This window comes from Anopheles bellator, chromosome 2 (assembly GCF_943735745.2).
Source record: "Anopheles bellator chromosome 2, idAnoBellAS_SP24_06.2, whole genome shotgun sequence".
Taxonomy (NCBI): Eukaryota; Metazoa; Arthropoda; class Insecta; order Diptera; family Culicidae; genus Anopheles; species Anopheles bellator.
In genome coordinates, this window is record NC_071286.1 from 29,779,136 (window position 1) to 29,793,401 (window position 14,266).

At 47.4% G+C, this 14,266-nt stretch overlaps 3 protein-coding genes across 3 annotated transcripts; 2 read left to right on the forward strand and 1 right to left on the reverse strand.

Moving 5' to 3' along the window:
* Window positions 1-1,284: 1,284 nt before the first annotated feature.
* On the reverse strand, window positions 1,285-2,858 carry LOC131207342 (odorant receptor 4-like). The gene is made up of 7 exons (XM_058199953.1): window positions 2,703-2,858; window positions 2,479-2,641; window positions 2,224-2,413; window positions 1,891-2,136; window positions 1,733-1,772; window positions 1,415-1,675; window positions 1,285-1,341 (listed from the first exon to the last, which is right to left on the reverse strand). Exons 1-7 carry the CDS (start codon window positions 2,856-2,858, stop codon window positions 1,285-1,287), a joined length of 1,113 nt encoding a protein of 370 aa, XP_058055936.1.
* A 1,284-nt stretch (window positions 2,859-4,142) lies between these two features.
* Window positions 4,143-7,178, forward strand: LOC131208375 (tryptophan 2,3-dioxygenase). Its single transcript, XM_058201109.1, has 7 exons — window positions 4,143-4,285; window positions 4,542-4,699; window positions 4,778-4,911; window positions 5,971-6,330; window positions 6,391-6,640; window positions 6,711-6,804; window positions 6,881-7,178. Exons 1-7 carry the CDS (start codon window positions 4,257-4,259, stop codon window positions 7,035-7,037), a joined length of 1,182 nt encoding a protein of 393 aa, XP_058057092.1. The 5' UTR covers window positions 4,143-4,256; the 3' UTR covers window positions 7,038-7,178.
* Window positions 7,179-8,326: 1,148 nt separating this feature from the next.
* Window positions 8,327-9,727, forward strand: LOC131209253 (cathepsin O-like). Its single transcript, XM_058202273.1, has 3 exons — window positions 8,327-8,884; window positions 8,952-9,320; window positions 9,387-9,727. Exons 1-3 carry the CDS (start codon window positions 8,367-8,369, stop codon window positions 9,691-9,693), a joined length of 1,194 nt encoding a protein of 397 aa, XP_058058256.1. The 5' UTR covers window positions 8,327-8,366; the 3' UTR covers window positions 9,694-9,727.
* The last annotated feature ends 4,539 nt before the right edge of the window (window positions 9,728-14,266 follow it).

Consider the following 14,266-nt stretch of genomic DNA (forward strand, 5'->3'; position numbering starts at 1 on the left):
CTTTTATACAGTTTTGGAAATCGCTCCTCGGCGTCTTGAAAGGCCTACCCGTCCGTAAAGGATAGTTGGTTAAAATTTGATGAAGTTTGTTTTAAAATGAAAGTTAATAACCATCGGAATCGGCTCCACCTGTCACTGTGTGCTGGCACGCGCTCTATTTACCCACTGCGGTGGGCATCTATTACAAAATTGATAAATTGGATTGTAAATTGGATAAATTGGAATTGGAAATCTCGGCGCGCTTAAGGATGTGTGACACGAAAACGGTCAAGTGTTTCTTAGTCGCTTCTCGCTGGCCACGACGAGCTGTATGGCGATTGTCCAACTAGCAAGGTAGGAAAAATAAAGTGACGTTAAGGCAGTGAATAGTTCCAACATTGTAAAGGTAGAATATTATGCTCAAAGTTATTGGAAGCTGAACATTGTACCATTGATCGTACAAGACAGTTTTGTGAAATTATCACAAAAGTTCAAACAGACAGTGCAATTGATGAATAAGTCCAATGGAATTCTACAATCGTGATTACTTCCAGCTGTTCGCACCAAAAAACCCTCCGCAGTGACATCTGTTCGACAAGTGAACTATTAGCGAAAAGTAAACTACAACGAACCCCAGCTCTGTTTGAAAACTTTATTGTACACCTAATATAAAGGCTGATAAATAATTGAGCGGCTGACTGTCCAACTGACGATGAGTGATTAGCGACATTAAACAAACAAACAAAAAAGCCGCGGTAATCTGACGTAGTGCTACGTAACTGGAAAGGAACTCACTAACAAAAGAAATGTACGTGCGTTGATAACAAAGTGGCCAATTCTATTACGTCTGATCGATGCTCGCACAGAATGGCGACAGTTTCCATAGGCAGTTGGACAGGCAGCCCTTAATTCCTTCAAGACATTGTGTGATAAGGGCCATTACACTCATTTTTCGATGATATTTCTCGTGGCTTACAATGACCTCCATCAACATAAGAAGAAAGAAGGACCTTCGAAAGTATGATGCCATCCCAACCAATCTCATGGATTATACGTGCAGAGCTTACTTGGGTTTATTTCAACCAGCATCGGTGCTGTGACGATTTCTACAATATTTTGCGCATCGCTTTCTGCGATTGCCTATCAATGGTTATGGCGTGAGCTGAGAGACGATTTCATTCGCTCGTAAAGTGATTATGTTTAATTTGAAATTGCGCAAGAAACACTCCATTCAGCATTTAGCATCTATGACGTTATGGTTGATCCCTTCCAAAATACCACCGCTAACATGGCGGGCAGCAACACCTATTCTTGCATCACTGTGCTAAGCAAAGTGAAGTAGGAATAGGATGCCCTAATGATCTGAAAGAACCATAAGAGAAGACGCACAGTTAATCAGGGCAGTCTCCTGTACCCTTCCGCATTTTGGTCCTACTTGTTGAAAACTCTGAAGCGTAATCAGATAGAACTTGCCCGCCGTGACACCGGTAGGCTTTTGGGCTTTCACCATCAGCGTGAGAAACATTTTCTGCAGCTTCGTATCACCCAGATACCAGGGGATGTTGTAGATGTGATCGGCCAACATTGCTGCTTCCTCGGTGATTTCCTCCGCATACCAGCAGAACACGTAAAGTTGTATGATGGCCCCCGGTAGATAGGTCGCCGTTTTGATGGTCTCACCGTTCCAACCGAAAACCTAAAAAAAGGAATGGAGTATCGTGGCACTGTTCGAGAAGCTACGTTTCGGGTTTACCGTAGTGAACTGGTAGAGGACAACACAGATCACGATGGAACTGGTTACAAATTGGAAAATCATGTACACACTGAAAGCATTTTCCAGACGATCTATCAGACTAGTAGAGAGAAATTCATTCAAATCGTTGGCCAACATGATTTAAACTCGCTACTCACGCTAGATAGGTCTTGTGCTTCAACACGATCCGCTTAAAGGTCTGTCGCATCTGGTTGGCATCCACACCGGCCCGCAGCTCCACACTCATCTGGTCGACTTCAACATTCAGTAGTTTAAACAGACCAGTAATGTGCATGGCTAGTGTGTTAAACACGCAGTCGAGGGCACTAAGAGACATCACGAGCAAGTAGACAGCCACCACGATCCAGAAGTATGTGATGGTGAAGCTCGTAGTCCCCTCGATGCTATAAAAAGACCTATAAAACCGGGCGAAAGCTTAGGGATCGAGCTTTGTGGCTGAAAACGAGGCGTATTGACACCTTTGCGTGTACGGCAGGGTGATGGTGTAATTTGTGGTCCCCGAGCCAAACACTTTGTAATAGATCAGCCTGGTAACCGGCAGCAGCCCAAATTCGAGGCCCAGAACACCGAACAACAGCGTGTAGATGATCGTGAACAACCGAACCTTCTTTACGGTGGCTGCCACCAGCGCGGAGACTTCGGAGCGCATCGAGGACTCATCTTAAAAGGAATTCCGTGCTGTGAAGCATGTCTGTGTTTCAAGTTTGTAAGTTTTGGGGGCTTACATTCCATCCACTCGGCCTGCACCTGATTGATGAGGCTTATGATCTCCGACCGTTTTACGTTGCAGAGGATCATTTTCACGATGGTCAAGCCGATCTCCGTAAACGGCACCAGGACCGACACGAATTCGTGCAGACTTTCCGTGTCTAGTAGCATGTAGACCAACTGTGTCGGAAAACGTATAAATCGCCAGAAATGACTTGACATATCGCCCGATTTGGCTCACCTGAGGAATGGCCAAAAATGCTATCGGAATGAACGACATCAGCCAGTAGAGGGCTGTCTCTAACCAGGAAAAGGTAATCGGTGACGAGATGCAACGAAACGAGTAGCAGATCGACGCCAGAACGTAGCGCACTTCAAACAGCACCAAATTGGCCATTGCGAGACCGAAGCTGGACGCCAATCTAGTCCTATGCCAAAACCAACGCCTGCAAAACTGTTGCGGTCACCGCGAAATTATATTTCTTTTATACGATTTGCGAATCGTGCCTTGACCACTTTGAGGACGACCCTCACCAGAAAGGGTAGTTAGTGAAAATTTAATGAAGTTTGTTTTAAATTGAAAATTAATCACCATCGGAACCGCCTCCAGCTGTCGCTGTGTGCTGCCACCTGCTCTATTTACCCACTGCGGTGGGCATCTATTACAAAATTGATGGATAAAGAGACGTAAAAGCTACAAAAATGGTCCAAGTATTAAATAAACATTAAATAATTAATAAACATTATAATTATATAATAATTATAATAATTATACATATTATATACATTAAATAACATAGAGTATTCTGCTGGAAGTTGTCTAAACATTTATAACAACGTTTTATTGATCGTACAAGATCGTACCAAACATTAATTTTGGAAAAATGTAACAAAGCTGGAAAAAGACGGTGGATTTTGTTGATAACTCCAATGAAACTCTATTTTCCAACTTCACTTATTTTCTTCCTTTCTTTTTTGTCCTCTGCCGTGATAAGTAATTCTTCTTTTTATCCGCCAGAGCCAATGTAGTCTATGTTGCTTTCTGTAGCATTGTTAACACCTGTCCTAAAAGCTAATCGCTGACTGACTAACTGACGATGAATGATTAACAACATTAAATAAACAAACAAAACAGCCACGGTAATCTGACGTAGTGCTACGTAACTGGAAAGAAACTCACTAACAACAAAACAATGGGTGCGTTGATAACAAAGTTGCTAATTCTATTACGCCTGATCGATGCTCGCACAGAATGGCGACAGATTCCATAGACCGTTGGACAGGCAGCCTTTAATTTCTTCAAAACATTATGTGTTAAGGGCCATTACACTCATTTATCGGTGATATTTCTCATTAGACGGACGAACGACCTACGTGAGCATGATGCCATCTTGGTTACTAATCTCTTGGACCTAGGACGCTTCAATCCGATCGCATCATGTTGCGATAACAAAAGCTGACCAGGAACGTATGGCTGTGGATGATGACGTCACGCTCGGTGTGTCCGAGACCACCCCAAACACCCGAGCATAGCACGAAAGCCATCCGAAAGTTCGTCTTATCACCGTCCGGCCATCGCCGTCGGCTTGTAACATAATCCGCCGTCCGCAATACGGTGTCCGGCAGGAGTTCCTCGAACATCACGGCCCCGGCGACGGTTCAGTTCGTTTTTGGCCGCCGTTCGCACAGGACACGGCTCTCCTCCGTGGCTACACCGTGTACACTCGATCGTGCTTTCTCTCGTATCGTGCTCCAATCCCTGTGTGTAACTCGTGTTTTGGAACCAATCACCACCATGAGCTGTCCCGTGCGTAGTGGATTCGTGTAAGTGTCTTCTCGGCGCATACATGCTTCGTCCGTCCAGATCCCATCACCAGTCGTCTCCGAGGCAAAGGCAATAAAAATAGATTTTGCGATAGGCGCCATTTCGGCTCGGGGCCTGCGCCTGGAGCGACTTGGCCTTGGCCCTTGGGGTTCGCCTTATTTTGATGAGACTCAGCGGCCCCGGAGTGTGGTGTGATTACCGCAATTAACCGCGCTCCAAACAATAATATTATGGAGATCGTCGTGTCTGTTGCAGGGACTCCGTCCAGGGCGGCCACCACTTGGGCTCGGAGGCCGGTATGCTGTACGGCGAGTACCTGATGCTGGACAAGGTACTCAACGCCCAGCGGATGCTGTCGGTCGAGGGCAACAAACCGGTGCACGATGAGCATCTTTTTATCGTCACCCATCAGGGTAAGTAAGGCCTGCAAAGGGTGATATGTGTCAAACTGGCCCCCTACTTACGTTTAAAGTCCTTTTGATCCAAACTAGCGTACGAGCTGTGGTTTAAGCAAATCATTTTCGAGCTCGACTCGATTCGCGGGTTGTTCAGCCACGAGCACATCGAGGAATCGCGCACGCTGGAGATCCTCAAGCGCCTGAACCGCATCGTCATGATCCTGAAGGTAAGCATCCATCCAATGGTGGTAGACGATAGTTCCGGGTTCACCTAAGGATTGCAAAAAGGAACTGATGAGTGCTGAATACCTCACTTTATTCGGATCCCTTCGAGGAAGCGTTCAGATTATGTTCGTTCGTCAAGAATGCCCTGCCAAAGTCTTTGGACAAATAATTCAGAGATTGCTATGATCCGATCCGTTTTCTGCGGCGTTATCGTTCTTGAGCTAATTTCTGTGGGACTTTTCCATCTTCTTTCCCATATTTTATTTAAAACTGGAAGAAGTTGATTTTTCAGCTAAAATTAAATTGACTCATGCGAACCTTCCTCACCTGAAAAAGAAGATTTCAGAGCAAAGCCTGCTGGGGTGCATCGCATCGGCAGCAGTATCGTATCGTTGTCCGAACCAGAGCCGTCCATCAAAGTGTCCTCTTCCATCAAAGTTTCGAACTGGTAACCTACACATCTGGTGCGCGAGAAACATATCCCACCACACGCCGAAAATCTGATACCCGTTCATAACGCGATATAGAAACAAACGGCGGTGATCGAGTTGTATGAGGCGTTTACTGCACACAAGCACAGGCGCACCGATGGAGTACCGCAACACCGATCCCGGGAACTCGGCACTTGTGCGATTTCCCAGGGACACCGGGCTACGGAGAACCGCTGGCGCACGAGAGGCCAGCCAAGACCAGCCACCCCTGACGCATTGACAGAAACATTAGACGCCAGGTAATCGCCACCAAACCTCCAGCCCAGCGGACGGCAGCCAAACCGGAAAACGAAAACAAGACGCATGACGGGGACTGCTGGTCCACTCCAGTTCCTGTTTGGTTCGGGTTTTTTTGGCGAACGATTTTCCCTTTCGCCGTGTAGCCGTGGGGCTGGGTCCGGTTTGGGCGTTTTTGGTCAACTCCCTCGATTGGAGTTAATTTACATTCGGCCAGCCGCGCTGCGAAGCCTTGCGAATGTCGCTGCACGTTCCCATCATTCATCGGCTTGACGATTCCGAATCCAACGAAGCAGATAACGGAACTGTGCCGCTTTCGCGCTGTATTTGCAGCTCCTGGTGGACCAAGTCCCCATCCTGGAGACGATGACACCGCTGGACTTTATGGACTTCCGCGACTATCTTTCGCCGGCTTCGGGCTTCCAGAGCCTACAGTTTCGGCTGCTGGAGAACAAGCTGGGCGTCAAGTCGGAGCACCGGGTGAAGTACAATCAGAAGTACACGGAGGTGTTTGCGGGTGACCCCGGTGCCATCGAGCGGCTGGCGGCCACGGAAGCGGAACCATCGCTGGCGGATCTGGTGCAGAAGTGGCTGGAGCGTACGCCCGGTTTGGAGGAGGATGGGTTCAACTTCTGGGGCAAGTTTCAGGAGAGCGTGGAGAAGCTGTTGGCCGACCAGGAAGCTAGCGCAATGGTAAGGGACAATAGTCACGTGGTCGTGATTTGATCGACTAACCCTCGGTTTCGCGGACAGGAAGAAGAACACGACCACGTGCGTGAGTACCGGCTGATGGATATCGGGAAGCGCCGGGAAGTGTACAAGTCCATCTTCGATGCGCCGGTCCACGATGCATTCGTGGCACGTGGCGAGCGGCGGTTCACCCACAAAGCCCTCCAGGGGGCCATCATGATCACATTCTACCGTGATGAGCCACGCTTCAGTCAGCCGCACCAGCTGTTGATGCTGCTGATGGACATCGATTCGCTCATCACCAAGTGGAGATGTAGGTGGTTGTTCCTGTCTCGGCTAGAGCAAGATGGCAAGTTGGGGTACATCATTTCCTCACTTTTCAGATAATCACGTCATCATGGTGCAGCGCATGATCGGCTCGCAGCAGCTCGGCACCGGTGGCTCGTCCGGATATCAGTACTTGCGCTCGACTCTTAGGTAACACACTTGGTTGTTCGAGTAGTTTATTTGTGCAGGGATTAAGATAGATCACTCTTACTGACTTCCGTTACAGTGACCGATACAAGGTGTTCCTGGATTTGTTCAATCTCTCCACGTTCCTGATCCCGCGCAATACGATCCCCCCGTTGACGAGCGAGATGCAGAAGGCCCTTAACTTGGCCTGGGGTTCACCGGCGCACATGGCAGCCAGGAACGGAACGTTCCACTGACGCCACTGCCCGGAGCGGAACGAAAGGTGCTCTGTTGGGTGCAGATTGTAAAATGTGTGCTTCACCCGAACATTATATAGCCCCGTGAAGGGGCATCCCAATAAAAGTATACTTACTTACTTGTTGAAAGATGAAAATGGGATGCTTTACCCATTCACTATTAAAAAACTGTCACACAATCTTGATGGATATTCTGTCTACATGAGCCTTCGGATCTAGACTATTTTATCGCAAACTAGCTGTTTTCGGTGTGCATCGCCACGCCTCATTTCATTCTCATTTCTCGGCATTTCAGAGGATCGTATTTCCTCGTCACGTATCCGATCGGCTTCCTTTCTGGCTTCCCGTTGGATGGCAAAACTCACACCAGCTAGGTTTACCTGAAATTTCTTGAAAACTATCCGAGTTTTGTTGAAATTTCCCGGTCTGACAAAATTACGCTGTGCAAAATTTCACGCGGATTGGTTCAGTAGTTTTGGAGAAAAAGCGGAACAGACGGCGGACATCCGAAAAAATGACCAACTTTGGAAATAATCCGAAATCCGAGATTTGACTAGGAGAGCAGTAGCGAATGGTAGGCACCAGCACCAGTAGACTTGCATGTAATATTGCACGCAACATCGAATGCAAGATTTGTGTTCAAAGTTTGTATGCAATGTTGTGCGCAATGTTGTATGTAGTGTTCATTGCGAAGCTTGCATTGAAAAAATTATATAATAATATTGCATGATATGACCAAACAATATTTTTGGCAATATTTCAGTATTATTGCTTGTCCAATGGCAAATTCCGTTGCATGATTCGTGTACAAGCTCTACATAAAAGATTGTATAAAAAAAATACTATGCTCCAAGAGTTCGTCAAAACTTCACGGTCCCGGCCAGACGACCCGATAAAATTTGGTTTTTTATTTATATTTTATTATTTTATTTTATTTAAACACAATTTCAGTTCACACACAAATAAGACACCAATACACTGGAGGGCCAAATGTCTATTGCCGCCACTCAAACGAAGACGCGCGAGATTCATTCAGCAAAACCGATCGATCGCTTCATTTCTCGGAGCTCGTCTTACAGACGCACGCCCGAGGTCGACCACGCTCTGGTGTGTGCGGCTGATAAGAGGACACACGAGTCAATGGTGTAAACAAAACCGTTCGTCCCGCACCGACGACTGATCCGCGATCAGTCAGTCACTATCGGGTTTCGGATTGGCGTGGGTCCGTCCGCCACACACGCCGGAACGATCAAAGGCTCGCGTAGAACTAGCAATCGGTAGCAGCAAATCCGGTAGTGCCCTCCGGTGACCTACGCGAAAGGCCGCATCATGACGGAAGTGATCGAGATGCTGATGATCATCCTGATCGTGGCACTGTGCTTCATCATGATCCCGTTCAACACCCGGCCGAGTGCGGTGCTCGAGTCGCGCCGGAAGTTTGACATCTTCGTGCGGCTGTACGACAAGCCTTATCGGTACGACGTGCGCGAGTACGACTATCGCTTCCAAATATTCCGCTCATCGCTGAGCCGCATCCAGAAGCTGAACGAGCGACAAACCGGACCGGACACACCGGTCCAGGGCGGTGCGATCTACGGCGTCACGCAGTACGCCGACCTGACCGATCGGGAGTTCATCGCCCAACACTTGGCCGATCTGCTGGCAGCCGAGCAGCAGACCATGGACGGTGGAGGACCACCGGGGGTGATGCCGGGGGTGTCCTTGCCGCCGCTCCACCAGAAGTACGTGATCGAGTCGCGCAGCGCCGAAATGAAGAATGACATCATCTTCTCTCGGGCGCGCCGCGAACTGAAACTTCCCAGCAATCTGCCACTCGCCGTGGATTGGTCAGTATCAGGCCGCCGGTTAGGTCGTAAAACATCGTAATGTCGTAGCATTGAAATCTTTTTTTAGGCGCGAGAAGGGTGTGATTGTACCGGTCAAGAGCCAGGGGAGTTGTGGGGCAAGCTGGGCCATCAGTGTGGTCGACACGATTGCCGCGATGGTCGCGATCAAGCGGAACGACCGTCAAGCAGCGGTCGATCTGTGTCACGAGCAAGTGATCCGCTGTGCAGCGAACGGCAACAATGGATGCACCGGTGGCGATCCTTGCCGGCTGCTCCAGTGGCTGCAGGACGAGAGTTTCCACATCGGGGTGGCTGACGCCTGTCCGTACCGTGGCATGGCCGATTCCGAGCAGAACTGTACCTTGCCGGGACTGGCGGCGAGCACATGGGATGCTGCTTACGAGGGAACCGTCGTACGAAGCTTCTCCTGCCAACGGTAAGAGTCGAGTACTAGTTCCCCTGGTGCTACCCAACACTTTCATTGGATAACCACTTCGAGCAGATTCGAGAATGAAGAGCACAGGATGCTGCATCACCTGGCCACCAGCGGGCCGATCGTGGCGGCCGTGAATGCGATCTCCTGGAAGTATTACCTCGGTGGCGTGATACAGCAGCACTGCGAGTCGGGCGCAGAGCTGCTAAATCACGCGGTCGAGATCGTGGGCTACGATCTCAACGCGACCGTGCCGTACTACATCGTGAAGAACTCGTGGGGGACACGGTTCGGCAACCGGGGCTACGTCAATGTGGCGATCGGACGAAACGTTTGTGGAATCGCGAACCGGGTCGCGTTCATTGAGCTTGCCTGAGAGCCGTAATTAGGACATCGACACCAGCTTCAGTTACACCTCAACGGAGAAATCATTGTAAATTTATTAAGAAACCCCGCACAACTTCGTATAGGCTATCCGGAGGCTGTTCCGGTTGATATCGCCACGGCGTACGGTAGGATCTCGCATCCGATTCGACGACTTCACTTCAGATGCTTTAACTGGGCTTCATGTTACCACATGAGGACGCTGGTCGAGATAGCATTAGAAAGAGAACCTCGCCAGCAATATTCTATTCTTCTCAATTTGTGCTACTATCGGAACTTTGCAAACGACTTTAACAAATAATGGTCAATATTGATGCGATTGTCACAGAATCACATACTCTTGAAGGAGTTTAGAACGAGAGCCCAATAGCCAGATGAGATGACACGCGGTCATCGGAGGCTGTTGACGGAATTTTGCTAATAACATTAGTTAGATTCGGAGATAATTCGATAGAATAAATCCAATAAAAGCTACTAATATGTTAATAAGTGTTGTACAGCGGTATCCAATTTGTAGTTTCCAAAATTCAGGGCTTTATAGTTTAATAGTTTTCGAATATACGATACTCGTATCTGTTAACCAACTGTGAAACTTTTAGTTGAATCTCTGCCAATTTAGAAAAAGATTCGTTGAACAACAGAACAACGTGTTAAAATTATTAAAACTTACTACAAAAGTAAGGATTCGAAAACGCCTGTTTTTCCAGCTGAATTTTCTTCAACGATGTTACATATTTTTCACGACTAGCAGCTACACAAACTAGCAAAATTGCCTCATCTGGGTCTCCGAAAACCCGCAGTCGATTAAAGAGAGGCCGTGGTATCCATTTAAAGATGACTGCGCTTGGAGCGCATTATGGGCGCTGGTGGCTTACTAGGATCCTATATCCTAGAAAAACGACGAAGGGAGCACCACTACTGTCAATTGCGAACGGTACCACCAAATGATACATTTTTTTTTGTCTGCAGTTGAAGATATGGACTTAGAAGATATGCTGTTGCAACAAGTGTTTACGTTGACAAGCCTGCAACTTTTGGGGATTTTAAAAATAACATTCACCTAGAATCAGAATAGACTGTTGCCATGGAGATCCCGAGGCGACCATCTGAACGGTATTGTGTTTCACGCATAATGGCACACTACAAACTTTATGATAAAATATTTCCTTAAAAACTTAAAACGCTCTATTTTGAAAATAGAAAATCCCTATACTTACTTTACTACCGCAGCAAAATGCAATGCAAAATCGAATGTGATATCTTCCGCCCATTTGTGGTTCGAAAACAAAACCGGCTTGGTCCAGTGTTATTTTGGCTCATTGTTATTTCCTCATTCGACTTGTGTGTACAGGTGTGTTTGTGTGTATGGTTTGGTGTATGGTTATTAGTGGTTTGTCGCTGAACTTGCGCTCACAATAAAAGTCCTCAATTTTAACTTGATTTTAGCACATACAGCACTTAGAGTATGCTTGGTTTGCTTTTCGATGCTTCACATATTTACAGACAGTTGTAGCAGCGCTGGTAGGTTAGATACGCGGTTATTCTCCATGTGACTGAAGTGTTCCCCGCCAGAGGTGCCTCTTCTGTGCGGTACTGTATTATGCTGCATTATGTGGTATGCTTTGCGATGCTCGCGTCCTCTTTATGTCTGGAGCCATCCCATCTTACGTTTTGTACATCACACAGCCGACCCCGACGGCGTACGTTGGGTCTTGGTCTCTCTGGTCTACCGTCTGAATTCAACATTCTTGGGGAATTTGGCGAACCAAGGTTCGATCGAATGTGGTAAGCAGTCTAGTGGGCCTGTTATTGCACTTTGAACGATAGCGCAGTCGCGCTGCGATGAGCGCAATGCAATACTGACAACGGAATGCGAATGCGCGACTACTGTGTTTTATGCTAACGTCCCAAAAGGGACACTCGTTTGCGGTCGCTACAATGCGTGATCTAGAAATAAGTAGGTGCGGTTCCTACGGTAACGATCATCTACGAGTCGAAAGGTACGCGAAGCAAGGTCGGACCCCGCGATGTGGGAAAGATTGTACGAAGTGGAACGTTGAAACATGTAAATGAAACCGAAGAGAAATGAGGACGGTCGCACCGATGATTCGCGAACCTCCTCCCTTACCGACACCTCGTCGCTATAGACAAACTTTGGGCAAATCTGGGCTGCCGCACTAGTTAACCATAAGTAACAACTTGATCGCTCTTCTATCTAACCGATGCAATAGGGGAGTTCTGTATGCTGTTCTGTTATGCTTTGGTTATGATTATCATAATTCACTTAAAACGTACTAACTGCTGCGCCCGCCGGCTCACATTGTCTCGTGTTTTTCCTTTTTTATCTGACGGAATATGGTACTTAAGTTGAGCGAACATTATTTTGCTGCACTACACCCTGCGCTCATTACACCTTATTTACTGGCGATTGCGATAGTGTTTAATGAGTGGGGGCGAGTGGGTATGTAAATAGGTTTGTGTATATTACTTCTATCGGAGCCAGATTCGTGCCGCAGCTGGTGCCGCCAAATCCGGCCCCGTGAGCTGTTTGTAAGGGGGATTCTATTAATGTATTTTAATGCGTACAGTACGAAGGCGTATGTTAGATTGCTACATTCATTAATGGTTTGTTTCTCGTCACTCTCTCTCTCTCTCTCTCTCTCTCTCTCGATCCTTACGACTCCCCGTGTTTATGCTGTTGCTTTATGTTGCTTCGTTTTTACCCTACACCCAACATCGCTTTATAAAAGTTGGTCTAGTGTTTCGTTTGCACCTCCGTTTACCTCTTACCGTAATGAAGAACTGCAATGCCGCGAAAATCTGTCCTACGCTCTACGCCGTTCGATTTTCCCCTCCTCCTTCGTTTTTGTTCAGTTTCGTAATGTAAGGCGAATAGTTTGTGACTTTCTGTCTCTGTTCTAGCTTTAGTAGCATCCGGCTCGTTTCAAATCGTTTGTCAGTTTGGGTTTTCTTTTACACTCTTCGGTCACATTATCTCCCCTCGTTTATTATGCAGTTTATGTTTATAATGTGCTCATTATTTAAAGATTTTTTTGACTCCTCTCCACCATCTTTAGTTATAATAATTGTTCACTAGCGTGAAAGGTTGATCCACGTCCTCCGTGACTCGTGAGCTTTTTTTGTTGCACAAACCACGTACCTTGCCTAATGCGTGTTCCTTCTGCTATCACCTTCTGCTACTGTCTGCTAATGCGTTTGTAATACTAATTTGCTTGCATTAACTACCATTGATGAATATTTTGGACATTCGCAGTGCATTAAACAACGGGTTGTCAGCACGCACGCCTCTTCTACGCCGAACAAGGTATGTACACTAACTGTACTGAATGGTGTCCTACTAAATGTGCGCCTCCCCCACACAACTCCCTGGCTGGCGATATGAGACGCTTCCTGCTCGGAAAGAATTAAGTCGAAAACCGAAAGCCTACATGTGTTTTAAACTAGCAACAGCATCACAATCTAGTCACGAGCCAATCAGCGTGCTACGGTCGGCAATGTACAGCACTCTACTCTGCCCACTACTACTCGCTAGGTGTCACCCGTTTTATCCCGGAATGCGTTTTGGATGCAACCTTTTCTGTTATGAGTATTTATCGAGGCGAAACAAAGCTAATCGAAGTAGCCAAAGTGCGCTCCATTCGCGCGCTTCGAAAAACCTAATACGCCGTGCCGGAAAAGTTGATACAAATCTAGCTGTCTAACTGTGTGTTGTAACTGTGTTGCAATTCGAAAAGGATATACATTTGACCGGCCTTCGCGTTCAACCTTCAATTTCGTGCTACCTCGCATTAAAGCTGTTCCAAACCGGTTCCACACGGTGAGTCTCAATTTTGCTAAGCAACCCGTTTGACCATCCTTTTGTCGGCTACGAACAGAAGCTGGCAAGGGGAAAACTTGACTCCACCGTAAACTAGTTTCCTTCGGCGGGCCCTATCAGCTACACCATTCCGAATTTCCTAAATTATGAAAAGTCTACAGTGTCTACGGTGTCCTAAAAATTTTACTAACCTAACAGGCCGAGAAGAGAAGCAGAGCGCCACTAGCTTGGGTGTGAGCGGCAGTGTTAAACACCAGGCAAAGATGTGTGTATTTGTTTGTGGGGATACTTTTGAAATTGACAAGCTGACGTGGCCCGACCCGCACTTCTAATCGGCTGTGATCGTCCAGCGTAAGGAAGAACTCAACAACAACGACGACGCTGATGCTGAGAAAGCCTGAAGACTGCAACGGTTGCTAGGATCCGTCACGCCGCGAGTAGGTAAATAGTAGTAGTAGTAAAATTAACAGTCTTACAGTTTGTTTGTTTCCATGGCGCTTTTTACCGTCTGCGAGACAGCGGTCTGCGGTGAGGTGCGAGCGGGGAAAAAACCGAGGATCGATAGGCAATTAGAGGGTGGCTGGTGTGTGAGTGCAAAGCGTCTCCATCGTAGAAACCGTAGGACGGACAACCTTCCGGCTGAAGGCTTCCGGTTGTCGTTAGCTAGAGAGATGGCCCAAGGCCTAGACGCTGTGAGCAGATTCCCCAGACCATGTGTGACCATCAT

What these genes read in the sequence shown, in the direction of transcription:
- LOC131207342 (XM_058199953.1), bottom strand. Translation starts at nt 2,858, where the DNA reads ATGGCCAATTTGGTGCTGTTTGAAGTGCGCTACGTTCTGGCGTCGATC. An exon ending in CATTTTTGGCCATTCCTCAG is followed by an intron (nt 2,642 to 2,702) that starts GTGAGCCAAATC and finishes TTTCCGACACAG; the next exon opens with TTGGTCTACATGCTACTAGA. An exon ending in AAGCACAAGACCTATCTAGC is followed by an intron (nt 1,773 to 1,890) that starts GTGAGTAGCGAG and finishes ATTTGTAACCAG; the next exon opens with TTCCATCGTGATCTGTGTTG.
- LOC131208375 (XM_058201109.1), top strand. Translation starts at nt 4,257, where the DNA reads ATGAGCTGTCCCGTGCGTAGTGGATTCGT. An exon ending in TTTTATCGTCACCCATCAGG is followed by an intron (nt 4,700 to 4,777) that starts GTAAGTAAGGCC and finishes GATCCAAACTAG; the next exon opens with CGTACGAGCTGTGGTTTAAG. An exon ending in GCTCATCACCAAGTGGAGAT is followed by an intron (nt 6,641 to 6,710) that starts GTAGGTGGTTGT and finishes CTCACTTTTCAG; the next exon opens with ATAATCACGTCATCATGGTG.
- LOC131209253 (XM_058202273.1), top strand. Translation starts at nt 8,367, where the DNA reads ATGACGGAAGTGATCGAGATGCTGATGATCATCCTGATCGTGGCACTG. An exon ending in CTGCCACTCGCCGTGGATTG is followed by an intron (nt 8,885 to 8,951) that starts GTCAGTATCAGG and finishes ATCTTTTTTTAG; the next exon opens with GCGCGAGAAGGGTGTGATTG. An exon ending in CGAAGCTTCTCCTGCCAACG is followed by an intron (nt 9,321 to 9,386) that starts GTAAGAGTCGAG and finishes CACTTCGAGCAG; the next exon opens with ATTCGAGAATGAAGAGCACA.